Raw genomic sequence first — 16,943 nt, forward strand, 5'->3', positions numbered from 1 at the left:
CATCACTCGGCCTCAATGTATTTCTCGACAGATTTCTATGACCTGATGTATTAAATGTATATAGATACCAAATTACTCCTCTTAATGTTATCTACAAAAGATGTTATTTCCATTTGGCAACTCGCACAGATTTTAAAGAATCTGCCCAATCTCTCTTAGGACTGATAGGGTTCCTGAAATCCTTTAAAAAAGAGTACAATAATATTGTGTTATTGTGTGGTGAAAGCAACTTGTCGCAGTTTAACGGCCCGCTTTCATCTGACCGGACCGGCGGTTACCTAGCGGTAGCAGCAGTTCTACAGATGCCTCGGCTCGCGCTCCCCACCCCCTGCACGCGCCCGCTGCCGGGCTCCCAGTCCGCCCGGCACGCGCCGCCGGCCGCGCGCGCCTCTGATGCTCGGAGTCTGCCCTGCGCTGCCGATGGGTCTGTGAGCAGCGGCGGGAGCCGTGCGCGAGAGCCTGGACTGGGAGCCGGAGGCACAGGCTACTGCTGCTGCTGTGCTGTCGTGCACCGAAACGCAACCCGCCAGCACAGCCTAGCCCTCCGCGGCATGCGCTCTCCCCACTGCAGCCTCATCTAATGGGGAAGTGCGCCTGGAAGGAGAGGAAAAGGCAGCCAGGCGAGCGGTTTCCTCTTCCTTTTTTGGGATCAGGACGGGAGCCAGAGCCGCAGCAGCAGATTCAGACAGGAAGGAGCGGCATGACTGGAACTCACAGCAGCATGCAGCTGGGGGGCGAGGGTGAGTAGTGGGCGTGGGTCGTGCATGCACTTAAGGGGCCCGTTTAGGACGGGGCAGGGTCTGATAGCGCCTTGATGGTACACACGCCGACTCTCAGTGCATGAAGCTGTGTACCTCTTGCTGCAGTTCTGCACACCGTCTCCACACATGACAGTGTTTTGGTGTATTTGTGAAGCTACTTAAATTAAATGTAGTTCTTCTTTGCTTCAAATTGTTATTTTCTCAAGAGTCCTCGGGTATATGTACTATTCTCCTACCATGTACATGATGAATTTGTAAACTCTCTTTCTAGCTCCCCACAAACTTCCAAGATTTAAGTTCCCTCCGGTGTGTTGACAATCACCTGCGTCGAAAGTCGTTGTACTAGTGACAACCCACTGCACTGTTATACCTAGACATACTTGAAACGTTCACACAACTCCTTTTGCAGCGGGTTTCCTCATTATCAGAGATTATTGTAATCCAAGGCAGTGTTGTAACGTGTTCTGGGCTGCGCTGACACGGCTGGCAATGGACCCCCTGTGCGAGTGAACCCACCAGCCAACCCTTCCCTTTCAACAGGGTATCATTTCTGCATGCTGAGATGTTTACAGTGTGAACACCAAAACTACAAATCCCAGAATGCAATTTGCTGTTAACCAAAAAGGCCGGACTAGTTACTTGTGTCACTCATGCGATGCGGTTATTTATCAGCTGCAATGACATAAATGTCGTTACTGAACTTTACTTCCGGTCAACGGATTGTTGACTGTAAGGTTCTTGATTTGTCTGTCCGTTTTAGTCAGATATGTGTACAGATTGTATGGTGCAGCGTCAGCACAGGTTTGGAGAATTGGTGGTATCCCTTGTTCAGAGTTTTTTTGCAGAATGGTAATCTAGCATAGAGATTATTTGTGTGGTATTCATCCACCGTGATCCCCTTTTTGTTGGACAATGGTATGTCCTAGTTCATTGCAAGTCAGTTTCCTCTGAGAGCGACCCGTCAGCTGGTTTTAACATCATAAGAAGGATATATTGTTTCAAGTTGCTTCCTTGTTTCCCAGCAGTCTGTCTGTAGTAGCGAATGCTTTCACATACTGGAGACTGGAGTGAAAAAAAGACCTAATAACAATGTAAACCTTAAAATGTCACTATCGCTCTAGTATAGTAACTGAATTACCAGAATAAGAACGGCCTCAAATGATGTGAACTTGAACGTGTCTACGATTTTTAGAATATGTTAGGGTTGTGATATAGCGTAAACCTATATTAAACGGAGAGAAACTTGTTTTTGAGTGTCTTAGTGTAGTGCGAGCATGCTGTACTTATACGAATGGTGGGGCAGATTTATGTTGCCTGATGCATCTCTGCAAATCAGCAGAGATGCGCCAGGAAAGATAGTTTATCCTTGCGCCCCTAATGATGCGCCGCATTTACAATGTGGCGCACCATGGCGCAGGAATAAACAAATGCGTGTCGTATCTAGGGCGTGAAGTTGGCGCAGTGCTGAAATTGTGTTGCATGCGGCATGCAATTCCAGCACTATTCCAACTTTGCCCTATCTGTAACGTGCTGCGTCAAGCCTTACGCCTGCTACAAGCATGTGCAGGGTTTTGACGCATCAGCGTTGGTAAAGTGACTCAGTGAAATCTTATAGATTTCACTGAGTCACTTTTCAGGGGCGTTCCTGCGACGGAACGCCCCCCCCCCCTGTGTGAAAACGCCCACATGAAACCTGACGCAGGTTTCATGTGACGCAGGGCCTTATACCATTAAGCATCTCCGTAGATGCGTCACGATGTAAGTAGGTCGCAACGTGGCGCAGGGTTTACGCCGCCGCTGCATCACAAAAGTGACGCAACGGCGGCGCAAAAGTACTGCAAGTCCGACAAAAATATGCCCCGAGATGTTTAGTTGAGCCAGGCTAAAGAACGCAGAATGGGTTGGTGGGGTGCACACAGTTGGGTGGAGCAGTACTGGAGACAATGCAGTTTATGTTGTGTTTGCATTACAACTATTTACAACTTGAGGGACCGGTATATAGAGTGTGTTTGCCCATAATCTCACAATGTTTTGGCCAAATGTTGGAGCTGGGATTAGAATTCTTGGTCCACCAGCAGTTGAGCCAACAGATCACATTTAAGCCAGAATGCACAGCATTGGAATCACCTAAACAGCAAACTAGTTGCACAGCTGAGCTATAGTACGGGAAGCTACGCCTGCTGATACAATTAGCCCACAGATACATTCTTGGTTTCGGCCTGCCGTTCCCAGTACGTTGGGTATGTTTCCAGATTGCCCCCTCCCCTCTGACAGATGTGCAGGCTCGTGTCCACTCCCTGTTCTTGCAGGCAGCCCGTCAGCTGGGAGTTGGAGGCGATGAACAGCAGGTGCTGAGAGGGGATTCCTGGAGAGAGACCCACCCATTTCTGGGCCCAAACAGCCGCCCCTGCTGCCAGGGGTTGTTTAGTAGAGACCAGGACGCCCCTGCTCCCACGAGTTGTCCTATCCAGTCACAGGACGCTCACACCCAGCAGTGTGTGTGTTGCAGAAGTATGTATATTTTTGTCTGTCTAGGACAGAGCAGGGAAGAGGAGCTCTGTCCTTGTTTTAATGGCCCTCTCCAGTTCCCCCAACAAGGTCCCTTTGTTTCTGCTTTTTTTCCAGCCACAGCCTTCCTGGCTCCCAGATTCAGCTGTGAAAACTCGTGTCGTGTATCCGGTTGGTAAACAGAGCATGCTATAATTCCAACCTTCTGTGTCTAAGATTGGCTGAACTTTGACCCCTGCTGGATGTTGAATATGCATGCAGATCTCTGCCCTGCCCCTTTCCTCTTTTGTAGCAAATCACGGGAGGGAAGACAGTCACTATCGAACATGGAACCCGAGGTAGTGCACAAAAGTCACAAACAAACTGCACTTGGCGTCCTACCGTACAAAACTGCTGTAAGCAGCAAACTAATTAATACCTGGACAGTCCTCACCACCTTTATCTCCTCTTATAAGTTTGCCCTCTTAAAGGTAACCACCTAGCCGCCCCCTCTTATAGCCCCTCTTGTGACCTACCTATTTAAGTTACCATAGTTACTGGTCCACCTTTCCTTCAATAGACCTACCAGCTAGGCATGTACAAGGTTGTGATGTTCTACACATTGTAAATTCGCACTGTTTAAAAATAAATAAAACCCCTAGCTTTGTAAAGCGGGCATAAATCGGGAGCATGGAAGGGGACCTGCTCTGAAGGGGAAACGTGTTAGATGGTATGCTTTAATTTGTGAAACTATAACTGCCAGGGCCCTCGTCAGGAGGACGTGGCAGTTTGCACCACCCTTTGCCCCTGCCAGCGATGCCAATTTCAGTACCAACACAACTACTAACCATCACACTCCTACAAGTGTCACAATTCATACTATTCAAGGCCCCCAGAGCTATAAGAACGGCTTGGGTGCCATGTATTAGTGATTGTTAATGTATATTAAATTAATAAACAGCAGTTGTTGTGCTCGTATCGAAATTTGTCAGACAGCGCCACCATTTGGCAGACTTGTCACAAAGCACCGAAGCTATGAGCAAAGTGCGAGTGCTGAGCAAGGAAAACAACAGGCTCAAATTAAGCACTGTTGTTTTTTCTGCAAGCATGCCACTCAGTAACCATTTACTGTTGTTGCAGTATTGGTGGATACATCTTGCTTATTGTTTGCCAGAAGTCCCCGTGTAGAAACTGCCACAGTGGGGAATAGGAAGACGATGACGTTACCAAGCGAAAACTATTGTGTTTCCCTGCTACATTTCAGATGCAGCTTGTTTTGAGGATGATGTGGGCCTGTAAAGGAGCCAATAGAGTTTCATCAGGGTGAGGGTGATGTGATCCTATTTCTTTAAGTCTTGAATAAGAGGTTTAGCACCATGTAGGATAGGCCTAAGGGCTGCCAATGTGGAGTCTGGGAGGCCATGGAGCAGGACAAACCTGTCGAAGGACCTACTGAGATTGTTGGTAAGACCCGTTCAGAGATGTGTTGGATTCCCATCAAATAGGTATGTAGATCAAGTGTTCTCATTTGGTCATCCAAAAATGGGGTGGTATGTCTCTTGATCAATGAGACCCATCCATCGCCCTTACTCAATTGGGTCGCACCATCAATCGCTAAGGTACCCATGAACAAATGATAAAGATGGGATCGAGTGCAGTGCAAAAATCAAAAGATGTGTGAGTTAAAAACAAGGGGTAAAAGGATCAATAGGCGAAAAACTCTAATGTAATTTGTCCTTTCCCTCAAACAAACAAGAACAATGCAGAGGAAGCAGTCTAAACATATAACTGCATTTACAAGGCCAACATGTTCCGCCGGTTGGGACAAGATCCCATGGCTTTCTTCAGGGCCAGAGTTCTAAGCATTAGCTACTGCATACATAAAGTGAACGTAACGACAATCTGTAAAGGATATACATAAATAGTCCAAAATCGTGTTCCTCTGTACCAAACGGTGTCTCTTACATCTGAATAGTACAGGGAGTGTACCTCACCTCTCCTGGAACCCAGCTCAGGAAAAAGGAGGCCCCGCTCTGTCCGGCGTTGTCTCATTGCAGGACCCGAGCTTCGTTACGTTCACTTTATGTATGCAGTAGCTAATGCTTAGAACTCTGGCCCTGAAGAAAGCCATGGGATCTTGTCCCAACCGGCTGAAACATGTTGGCCTTGTAAATGCAGTTATATGTTTAGACTGCTTCCTCTGCATTGTTCTTGTTTGTTTGAGGGAAAGGACAAATTACATTAGAGTTTTTCGCCTATTGATCCTTTTACCCCTTGTTTTTAACTCACACATCCTTTGATTTTTGCACTGCACTCGATCCCATCTTTATCATTTGCTCATGGGTACCTTAGCGATTGATGGTGAGACCCAATTGAGTAAGGGCGATGGATGGGTCTCATTGATCAAGAGACATACAACCCCATTTTTGGATGACCAAATGAGAACACTTGATCTACATACCTATTTGATGGGAATCCAACACATCTCTGTACGGGTCTTACCAACAATCTCAGTAGGTCCTTCGACAGGTTTGTCCTGGCACACATTCTGATATAGAGACTTATATAGCTCTATTAGCGCCTAACTCACTTATGTAGGAGTTTTGCAGCAGCTCAGAGTACTTGAAGCTCCGTTATAGACCCCCGGTTCTTTTGTTGTTAGGATTACAGTTAGGGGGATACGAACTGGGCAGGTCTTTAAATTTCCCTCAGACCCTTCTTCAATTGTTTGTGTTTTACTAAGGCCATGGAGTAGGACAGAACCACCATCCAGAGCAGTTCTGAAGTCCCTTTCTGGGTGAAATTGGATGACTTTAACCCATTCGCTGCGGGGGTTATTCCCCCGCTGTGCTGGGTTGAGGGGGGGCACGGACAGTGCCCCCATGCTCATGATGAGCTCAGCTCGTCATGAGCTACAGTGCTCCTGTGCACATGACGAGCTCAGCTCGTCACAGGTGCATTGGCTCCGTGGAACGTTCAGCACAGCGGGGGAATTCTCCCCGCACCTGAGCGTTCCACGGGCCATGATGAGCTGAGCTCGTCATGAGCACCGGAGCGCTGTGGCTCATGACGAGCTCAGCTCGTCATGAGCGTCGAAGAGGTTAAAAGAGAGAGAGCTGGTACCAGACCATCTTATTGTAATTTTCTATTTTTAAGGTGTGCTCCTTTAGGGTGAGGTTGGTGTCCACGGTGAATCTAAGTGTTACACATCTTTGCAGAATATGAAGTTCCCAACTCTGCTTAACTTCACAGACATGGTGTTTCACTTCGTCTACAGCTACCTACCTGTCACTGTTCAGCCTATTGGATATGTGGTCTTCCTCTACCTCCTGGGCCTATCAGTGCTCTTTTACTTTCCTGAACCTCCAAGTATGTCTGAATCCTAGACCTGTAGATCCTCCAGAGTCTACCAATGTAGCTGCTTTATATCCCAAGATAGCTTATTAGCAGTGGACACAAAGCATTGCAGTCCTTGACCTACTGGTCCTCCAAAGCCTGCTGCCACTGTAGACTCACACTGCCCTTCATGTGTATAAATAAGTGACAGGCCCCAATGTATACGTGAAGGGCCCCAAATTGCTTCTTAGGAGCTTGCCACCAGTGCTGCAGACTGCCACGGTTGCGGTGCACTAAGACGACTTAGTTTTGATTCCAACACATGCTACTTTCTTCCACCATAGTATGCATATAGTCTCTTTAGCTCAGTGTTGAAGGTACTTTTCATCCCTTCTTTTCCATTCGGTAGCTGTCTTTTCCTCCTTCTTACTCTTGCTGTGGGCCAGATTCTGTGCTCATTCCCAAAAGGTGAGCAATGACAACATTACAAGAACGTTTTTTCGGGACTTATTTAGCTAGGGGGTGATTTTCCATAAGGGACCGTCAACCATGTCCAATATTTCTGAAACCTCTTTTAACCCCTTCACTGCGGCGGCTATTCCGCCGCAGTGCTAAGGGGGTGGGTGGGGGGGGGGGGGGGGCGCTCGGCGGTCCCATGCTCTTGACGGAACCGCTCCGTCATGGCACGCGGGTGAGCTGTGCTTGTGACGGAACGGTTCCGTCATGGCCCCGCCCTCGCTAGAGAACGTTAGCGCAGGCGCTGAATTCGTGCGCGCAGGCACGGCGAGAGGGCCGTGACGGAACTGTTCCGTCACCAGCACAGCCCACCCGAGGCTCGTGACAGAACGGTTCCATCACGAGCATGGGAGGGGTTAAGGAGCCTGCATCATGATTTGGTATTCCAAAATTCTAAACTTTACAGGTAGAACTTTCTTCCTCCAAAGGTATATTACTTTTTTGCATATACAGCTAGTTTGTTTTGAGTGAATGACCTCGGTTTCCTTTGTAAGTGGATGTTGTTAAGAGCCTGGAAATTGTCTTGGGCCAGAACCACGCAGTGCTTTATTGTACTAGACTCTCACTTATATGGAACATATCACATTTATATGTTGTTTTTTAAAAAAAATTGGTATCTACTATTTTCCACATCCATGCATAGGAAAATGTACATGTGACAAGGATGCCTGTTGAATGTTTGTGCAATATTTGTTAGCCCTGTAAAATAAAAACAACAAACTGGCCTTTGTCACAGTTTTGTTATTATCATAATTCGTATTTCTAAAGTGTGGGCATATCACCCTTACGGGTTTCAAGGCGCAAGGGGCTGTCGAGAGATTAAGTGAGCTATTGCCCAGAGTCACATGATGCTGAGCTGAGCAGCTGCCGGGTATCGAACTACAAGCTCCATGCTCCGGAGTTTAGCCACTCTGGCCACTGCGCCATACTTCTATCAAGTGATTTTGTTGAATTTTTATAGCACTTCAATCTGAATATATCTGAGCAACATTAATATTATTGCTGATATGAACATTGCTAAATTAGGAACTGTTAAAACTGATGTCCTTCATAGTTGTGCAAGCCAGATCACACCGATCTACAGTCCACAGAGAACCTGATTCTCAGGTTTAGAAGATAATTCCTGTTGTATTTTTTCCTTTACTTGGTGGAAAGGAATGAGTCGGTGCATTTCATTTTTGCAATCTATGGACTTCTTTAGGGATAAGTTATAACAGTTGAGGAGATCATCTTAGAAAAAACGTGTCCCATATATTTTCTCCTGTAGGTCTATCTGGGTTCCATTTATTTAGTTAATCACTCCAATAAAGTTTACAAATAGCTCATGTTAATCAGTGTATGGTGTAAGTCCAACGGTGGATATTGTGTGGAACCAAAGAGGTCCTGTGAAGTGTGTCCACTTACATAATGGCCATGATATGTCTGCGAGAAGTATACAGATAAGAGCATGGCGAGAGGAAACAGCTTTAACACGCATATACCTTTACCACCCATATAGGGTTATGGGGTGGGTATAGGGTGGTAAGGTTTATTTAGGGTTTACAGGTGGCTAGGGTATATAGGGTAGTATGGTTTTTTCTGTGGTTACGGACCGGTAGGGAAAAAGGTTGTAAGGGTACTTTTAGTATTTGGACCTCTCCTGACCTTAGCCTTTTTGCTAATGAGTTTGCAGAAGTAAGATCAACTTGGGGGTCCGGTGGTATTCCATGGCTGCGTGCAGTAAAATCGATCCTGGTTGAAATGGGCCTTGAACAGTTTTGGGTTTCCCCGGGATCTAATATTTTTCCATCAAAACAGGAGTACAAGGCACTTTATTGGGCCTCTGTTCGTCAAGCTTTGGTCACTGCTTCTGGCTCCGCTAGTTTAACAGGAAGGTTCCTGACTCACAAGTTGGATCCCTTCCTAGAGAACTATTGGGACATTATCACTAGGCCACTTGACAAGAAACTTTACTACCAGTTTCGTGTGGGATCCTTGCCCTTGAATTCGTTCACTAAAAACTGGTCTAATGGAGTGAGTGAATATTGCCCTTGGTGCCCGGGACACAAGGAGAGTGTGGGTCATCTTCTATTTGCCTGTTCGATTTATCAAGCCCCTCGAAGTAAATGGATAAAACCCCTTTGCAAGCGATTTAAATACAAAGGGTGTGCTGAGGCTATTTGGGCACTTAAAACTAACACCTCTGATGTGATTGTTGTGAGCGTAGCCAAATTCTTGGGGTGGGCATGGGTGATCAGAACGAGAAGTACGCAGAAATGACTAAGATCCTGTCTCTTTTTTAATTTCAACGCTTTTAATTCCAACCTTTTTAATCTTTTTTAATTTTTAGGTCAGGTTTGTCTTTGTATTGTCAGGCTGTTTAATTGTAATTTTAAAATAATGTTATATTCTATATGTATGAATTTCATGAAATTCGAATTTGTATACAGTAATTGAAACTATAATTGTGTTTGCTGTAATACCAACTCTTTATAATAATCTGTATGTCCAAAACGTCACGTTTAAAAAAAAATGTCTTTTATGATTTTATTATCGAAATAAAGACTTTAAAACCTGAAACCTGGGTACTTTTAGGGTTTAGGCGTGGGTAGGGTTATAGGGTGTTAAGGGTAATTTTAGCGTTTTGGGGTGGATAGGAGTTTAGGGTTTAGGGTGGGAAGGGTATTTTTAGGTTTAGGGTGAATAATGGCATAGGGTGGTAAAGGTAACTTAAACAAAGGGAGGTGTTTCCCCCAATAAAGAAAACATATATAGCTAATTTAAAAAGGGGGGTCTCCCCCAAAAAGAAAAGTCAAAGTAAGTTAAAATAAAATAAAAAATAAAAAATAATAACATCCCCCTGGGAGAGTTTTTGCGGATGAAACGCAACTGCTCGACCCAACAGGAGTTTGAGAAGGCGAAAGACCAGTCTAGGAAAAGATTTTTACAGAGAGGATACTGTAAAGGAATTCTAGATCAAGCCGAGATCAAAAGCAATTTAGTGGGTAGAAATGACCTACTTATAGACAAACCAAAATCTGGCGAATCAGAAATCAGAATGATTACAGACTATTCAGAGAAGTCACCAGAAGTCTTTAATATTATGAGAAAGAACTGGAAAATCTTAAAGGCAGACTCTGTAATAGGGAAATCCTTATCTAACCATCCTCTCATTTCATACAGAAAGGGAAACTCATTCAAGGACCAACTAGTTGAAAGCCACTATGAGAGCAGAAAAAAGAAAAAAACAACTATTCTTGGCTTTTGTCCATGTATGAAGTGCAAGACCTGTAAAAACTCGAAGAAGGTCAAAGATTATCAAGTACCAGGGAGGAAAACCAAAACCAAAATATCGAAACTGCTCAACTGTAACTCTGACTATACTGTATACTGCTTGACATGCCCGTGCGGGAAAAAGTATATAGGGAGCACAGTAAAGCAAACTAAACTTAGAGTCCTTGAACACATGAAGGCCATTACCTCAAAGGACCAAAGCTACCCTGTAGCTCAGCATTTCCAACTAATGCATAACAGTAACAGCAACTTACTCACCTACTATATACTGGACCAACTAGTCAGAACTGACAGAGGGGGGAACTGGGTAAAAAAACTAAGAACCTTAGAATCCAGGTTCATTATCCAGCTCCAGACCAAGACCCCAGGAGGGATGAACAACGAAGAAGAAATGTGGACACATATCTAAAACGTTGTCATCCTTGATCCCTGAAAACAGTAAAACTTTGGAACAATTAAAAATGATTTTGTGTAAGTACACAACATAAACAATATGAAACTAGCCCATTCAGGGCTTGATTGTACTAAACCAGAGACAGATAATTGTTCCCTTTATTCTAAACACGTGAACCATTCGACAAAGCTCTAAACGGGATCATTATGGGTTTTGCGAACCAACGGCACTATTGAGATAGGCGTCCAGTAATATGTCTGATAATATTACTTAGCATCTATGAAAACACATGAATGATCGAATAAATCAATTGATCGTCATAATCATATGAACTATGTATATAAATGTGTTGTATGTATAATACCACTGTACCAAGGGTTATCGATGTAATTGACTTGATATGGTACTGACCCACTATAAGATGGCCGCCACAAGTAATGATGCAATTACAAGCTCTGTGCCGTTTTTATGTTTATCCTTTTTAGAACACGTGACAGGTTGTCACCATGAATTTTATTTAAATCACCTAACAAAAAAATGCTGGTTTACACTGACGAAGGCGGCAACGCCGAAACGCGTTTGTAACCTTGGCAAGAACTGCAAGAAGTGTCTGCAATAAAACTACTTGGCGAAACCACGCTGGAGCGGCTCTGAATGCTCTTTATTGAAAGAACGAGTCCCGAGGACCGTGGGACTTGGCGTTGTAAATATATATATATATATATATATATATATATATATATATATATATATATACCTTAACTATACTTACAGTGCTTGGTAAAGGCATATGGGTGGTAAAGGCTTGTGTTCTGAAGTCGTACAACCCATGGCGTCAGTGCTTAAATGTGAATGTATCCAGCAATATGTATATTGCTTTTCTGAAAGTCACTGAGTTAAGAATACTGAAAGCTGGAGTCATCTACAGGAGTGTGATCTAGCATACACTAGCTGTCAATGGAGAGAAAGCCTGATTCTCAGATTGAGAAAATAATTAAATTACTCCTGCGCAAAACTGTTGAGTCCTCTCGTACTAGATAGGACCACAGCTGAACACTGAGTGGAAGTGATAGATGTTGTAAAGCAGGATCAACAAGCAAGTTGAACAGTTGTTGTAATTATTACAGGACCAGGCAACGTGCAAGGGCATTTCTAATTTTTTTTAAATTAATTTATTTTTAATTTATACACTTTCCAGACTGTCAGCAATGCTTAATTTGAGCTGGTGGTTATTGCGATGGGGCCTGTCGGCACTCAGTTTTTGTGACGGGCACTTAATTTTCCTCACCAGACATTTCTTGAGAGCAAGAGAGAGAAATAAACCCATAGGGGAAAGAAGGGAGAAGAGAAAGACTGAAAAAAAATAATCAAGAGAAAGTAGGAAGCTGCACGACCGTGATGAACAGGCAGGGAGTGTCTGATAGTGAATATAAGAGCCCTGAGGTGGATTAAAGACTACCAGTAACCATTTTTTTTGTACACACTGATGTTTAATGATGATGGCAGAGGGCTTCTGAGCGCTACTTTGGGCACCAATATTCATTCTTTCACAAATTAAACCCTGGCTGTCAGAATGCATAGCCATTGACATGGAATAATCTTTTACCACACAAAGAGTTCATCAAAGGACTCACTTTTTGTTTTTCTTCTTTTGTTTCATTACAAAATAACACACATGGAAATAGATTGCTTTCTATCTGCTTTCACCTACAAAAATAAAAAATCTACTGAAAACTGGGAGCCGTATTGGTGTGCAAGGCAAAGTGCTTGGAACCTCCAGTGCTATTTAATGAGGGGCCAGTGCATTGCCTCCAAGGTAGGTGCAATGGGATTGAAACATCTCTCACCAAATATTTGATGAAACATTGAGTTTTGGGCCCGTTCATTTCAGCTGAGTCCTACCGGAGACCTTGGTACTGCCATTGCAATAGCTGAGACCACACATTCCGTTGAGATGTACGTAGCGGGGTGCACTAGGGTTTTTTTTCAAAATCCTAAATGCAATTTATGTAGGGTTTTCTTTAGCTCCACCATAGGCACTGAGGCCTTCAGAGGGCTTTACGTGGACATAAAACATAAAACAAAAAGCGTAACTGCAGTATAGCTAGCAGGGCATGGTCAATCAGTAATGGACAAATACAGAACTGTTATACATATGGAAATGATTGGGCCAGTTTTATGGCATTATTACATACCAACACAAAGGTAACACTTTACTGGTCCAAGGTTTGTTAAACCCTCAGGTCCTCATTACAAGATGGTCAGTAAGCAGAGGGGAAGATACAATGGCCAGCGTTATGGAGACTGGCCATAACCCCACCAAAGCTGCAGCATGTCCAGTTTCCGGGCCTGGAAATGGCGAAACATGCTTGTTCTGGGATGATTGTGCACTCTCTTACATGCAGTTCGGACATTCTAGGTCATTTACTGTGTACATTATCCTCCTGCATTTAGCAGGCAAAACTCACAATCCTGGTGAGTAGTATCTCTTGCAAGGATATCACTCCATGCAACTCAGAATGAGGACCTAACTTAATTGACTTTCATGTTATGGGGTTGAACAGCAGTGGCGACTCCTCGTCAGGAGCAAAGAAGAATCGCCCGCCTGCTGCAAGCGCAGAATGCAAACACAAATAAATGAAATGTTTTTTTAATGCCATTTTATTTATTTGCCACCACATGGCTCACCCTGTGCGCAGCGTGAGGGTGGGGGCGGGGCTAAATACCTCAAGTGCAGGAATACAGCACTGGTCGACAGTCCCCATGTCAGATCGTCTGGCTGTCTACAGCCATCCTATCCAACATGCCCAGTGTAGACCCAGCAATCCAAATGCTGTGAAATAGCTTGGGGATTGCTGGCATAGACCCCCTGCCTCAAAATGAGCACGGGGTGAGCCTGTTCCCACCAATCTTGGAACTGCTTTCACAGCATGAAAGCAGCTCCAAGATTGGTTGGAGTTCTGTTCCACAAGCAGGAAGAAAGTCCTTCCTTTCCAGCTTGTGGAAGGGAGAAGTGCTTCAGCGTTCGTGCTTCAGCTCGCTTTTTTTGGTGAGTAGCGCCTTCACGCCCTACCATTTCCTATTGAAGGCAGCTGCCACTGTTGACCAGTTACATCATTACTGGTTGGAGTGAGCTATACAGGTCTACCAAGAGGAGCAACTGCGAGAACTTCAGGAGTTCAGATTTACACATTTTGAAATAGGTGGTTTAGCGATATGCATAAGCGGATTGGTATAGCAACATTCATAAATAGAATATCTACTATATGGCAAAAGTATAGTAGGAGTTGTAGAAGTCAGTTTAGAGGGTTATATATACGTACACTCCCGTCCTTTGTAATGGGGTCAGATTTAGGGCGGTGCGACTGGTGCCACAGCACTGGGCGCCGCGCATGGGGTTGAAATATTTTGTGTCATCTTATATTTCATGTCATGGATATGACATACAAAACCAGACTATGCAAGTAAAGGATTACTACTGCAAGTCCTAACCTTCTGAAGAAGTTTAGCTAGACCAAAACCATGCAAACCAATAATTCTCTAGGGCTATACAATAAAATAACTTTAATAATTGATATTCTTAAATTTTTCTAAGCCGATCTCTTCTTGGCATCAATAAACAAACTCAGAATGCACATTCAAAGAGTAAAAGGAAAGTCATGACAAACCATAGACTAAATTTTCTAGTTACAATTTAGTTTATCAAAGATTTCAATTTAAGGGCATCAAATTATTAATAAACATTTCTTTGCCTAAAGAGTACATAATCGTCTAGATAGTTGGAATTGCCATAGGGTGACAAAAGGATTAGGAGAGTTCAGCAAGGACATGAACCATGACAGCTCATGTGCAGTGTCCCATCGGAAAGGAGTGCAAGAGTGGCGTGCACAGCATATGTGTCAGTCCAAATGGAGGGAGTGAGCAGAGTCTATAAGGGATGAACATGAATGGAAAGAGTTGCAGAAAAGCCAAAAGCAGTCTCTCTTGAATCCTTCCGACTGAGAGAACTGAACCGTATTGTATCCCATCCAACCAAATCTCTCTTTTCATTCATCAGATCAAAGTTTAATATAGCCTTCTGGTTCTGGGGTGACACCTCATTGGTCACCTCATCATGTCAGACCACTCAGTCCATTGGTCAGTTCATATAAGATGATTGTCGTGCAGCATAAAGGAATACACATATTATATCACGTAATTTGGAGGTCATTCGGTGCACGTAAACCTCCAAACAATGATCCTTTAGCTGCTGGCATGAGAGCGAGTTCAAGAGGACTGTTTCCCATAGCAAATGTTACCAAAGTATCAAATTTTGTTGCAAAAATTCCTTCTGAGCAGTGAACTACTTGTAGGAAGCAACAGTTTAGCTTCACAATGTAAGTTTGAGAAAGCTTCTCACCAGGATAAAGCAGTAGAGAATAGTAAAATGCAGGCCTAAAATATAGTCATTTTAGGAACATACAGGATATAAGTAGTGAAATATACATTTTATGGAGGCAAAGCGATCTTCTAAAAGACCATTTCAACATTCAGATATGTTAAAAATTCTGTTGCAAAGATTTCATGTAACAATGCCATTTTACTGCACATTTCAAAGTACCAAACTGTAACATTATTTCAATATATAAAACATTAATCTCGTTTCAAGTGCTCCATATTAGTACATACATGACAATTATTGTCTAAAGTTGTCTAAAGTTTTTATGAGAGTTACACTTCATATGAATGTTTAGCACTGCTTTTACTTATCTCATTTGGTGCACAATTTCACATATGCAGAAGATGGAATTCAGAACGGAAGCCCTCAATAACACACACAAAGTTATTTAAATTAAGTTTTATTTAATTAATTCTCACACAATATCTGTTTCCATAGGATGGTTAAGAACATTATAACACTATTACATCACTTTACCATTCTATTACCCGTTTAAATAGTTTTGTTAAGGCTGATTAATGAAATACAAACCTATATTATTCAAATTAATTTTTCTTACAATCATCTGCAGGCTTTTATGATGCAGTAGCTCAGTTTCTCATGTTTATTTCTCATGTCTCTTTAACAAATTGATGGTGCACGTTTATTTATCTATTACTTCAAATGTCTCAAAATCAGTTTGTGTGTTACATAGGGACTCTTACAGGTTTTCAGCTGCATCAATGAGCATGCCTGCTTCAAAGAAATATAAAATTGACATTGCTGAATTGTATTTTATGTATATAGTTAAGTGGGTTACTGCTTTTATTACAAAGATTTGTTCGTTAGTAAAACCAACCCCTACCACTGTATTATGTTTTAAATCCTGAGTTTGTGTTACTAAATGTCTCAGCAGACTGCAGGTTACGCAGAATGCTGCTGCTCGACTTGTTCTCATGCAGCCATGGAGGGCTGCCGCTAAAAGAGCCCTCGACACCTTGCACTGGCTCCCAGTAAGGAAAAGAGTAATGTTCAAAGCACTCTGCACTTGCCACCGCATTACTAAGGGATCTGGTCCAGCCTACCTGGGGGAATCTTGTTACCAGCTATGTTCCAGGGAGGTCCTTGAGATCAAGTGGGATCGGTCTGCTAACAGTACCGAGAGTAAAGAAAGCCAGAATTGGGGGTTGATCTTTCCGGGTCCTGGCAGCTCAGAACTGGAATAAACTCCCGCAGGAACTCCGGATGGAGACTTCTGAGGCTAAGTTCAGAAAGGGACTTAAAACCTATCTATTTGCTAGTTAATCTTGCAGCCGCCGTTTAACACAGGATGGGCTACCGCCCTCCTTACTCAGTACAGCGCGGGGGCACGCCGAGATGGCGTAACCATGCGCTTTACAAAATTCATTATTATTATTATTATTATTATTATTATTATTATTTAGACCAAACACTATTAAAACATACTGCCTACCAGTATGGACAATATAAGACTCCTACAGCTTGTAGTCCTCATTGTCTTATGTAACATTTCTTCTACACTGATTTACACCGTTTGACTCATTTTCTTGTCATAATGAGTGTAAGATGTAAAGTGCTCTGACGCCCTACACTGGTATGTGTAGTGCTATAAAACAATTAAAATACCTTTTGGAGGGATAGGGGCACTGTTGGAGGGTACTAGTGAGGAAATCAGCGGAGAAGGTGGTCACTGGGGGCACCATCAAAGATTGTAATGCCAGCTGTGCTTTGTAACTTG

General features: G+C 43.4%; 1 protein-coding gene across 1 annotated transcript in view; it reads left to right on the forward strand.

The window, feature by feature from the left end:
• Nucleotides 1–398: 398 nt before the first annotated feature.
• FGD3 (FYVE, RhoGEF and PH domain containing 3) overlaps nt 399–16,943 on the forward strand; it is a 569,969-nt gene continuing 553,424 nt past the window's right edge. The window contains exon 1 of the mRNA XM_086939157.1: nt 399–740. Coding sequence (XP_086795283.1) covers nt 581–740 — 160 coding nt within the window. The 5' untranslated portion in view covers nt 399–580. The remainder of the gene's footprint in view (nt 741–16,943) is intronic.

Source organism: Lissotriton vulgaris, chromosome 9 (assembly GCF_964263255.1).
Source record: "Lissotriton vulgaris chromosome 9, aLisVul1.2, whole genome shotgun sequence".
Lineage (NCBI taxonomy): Eukaryota > Metazoa > Chordata > Amphibia > Caudata > Salamandridae > Lissotriton > Lissotriton vulgaris.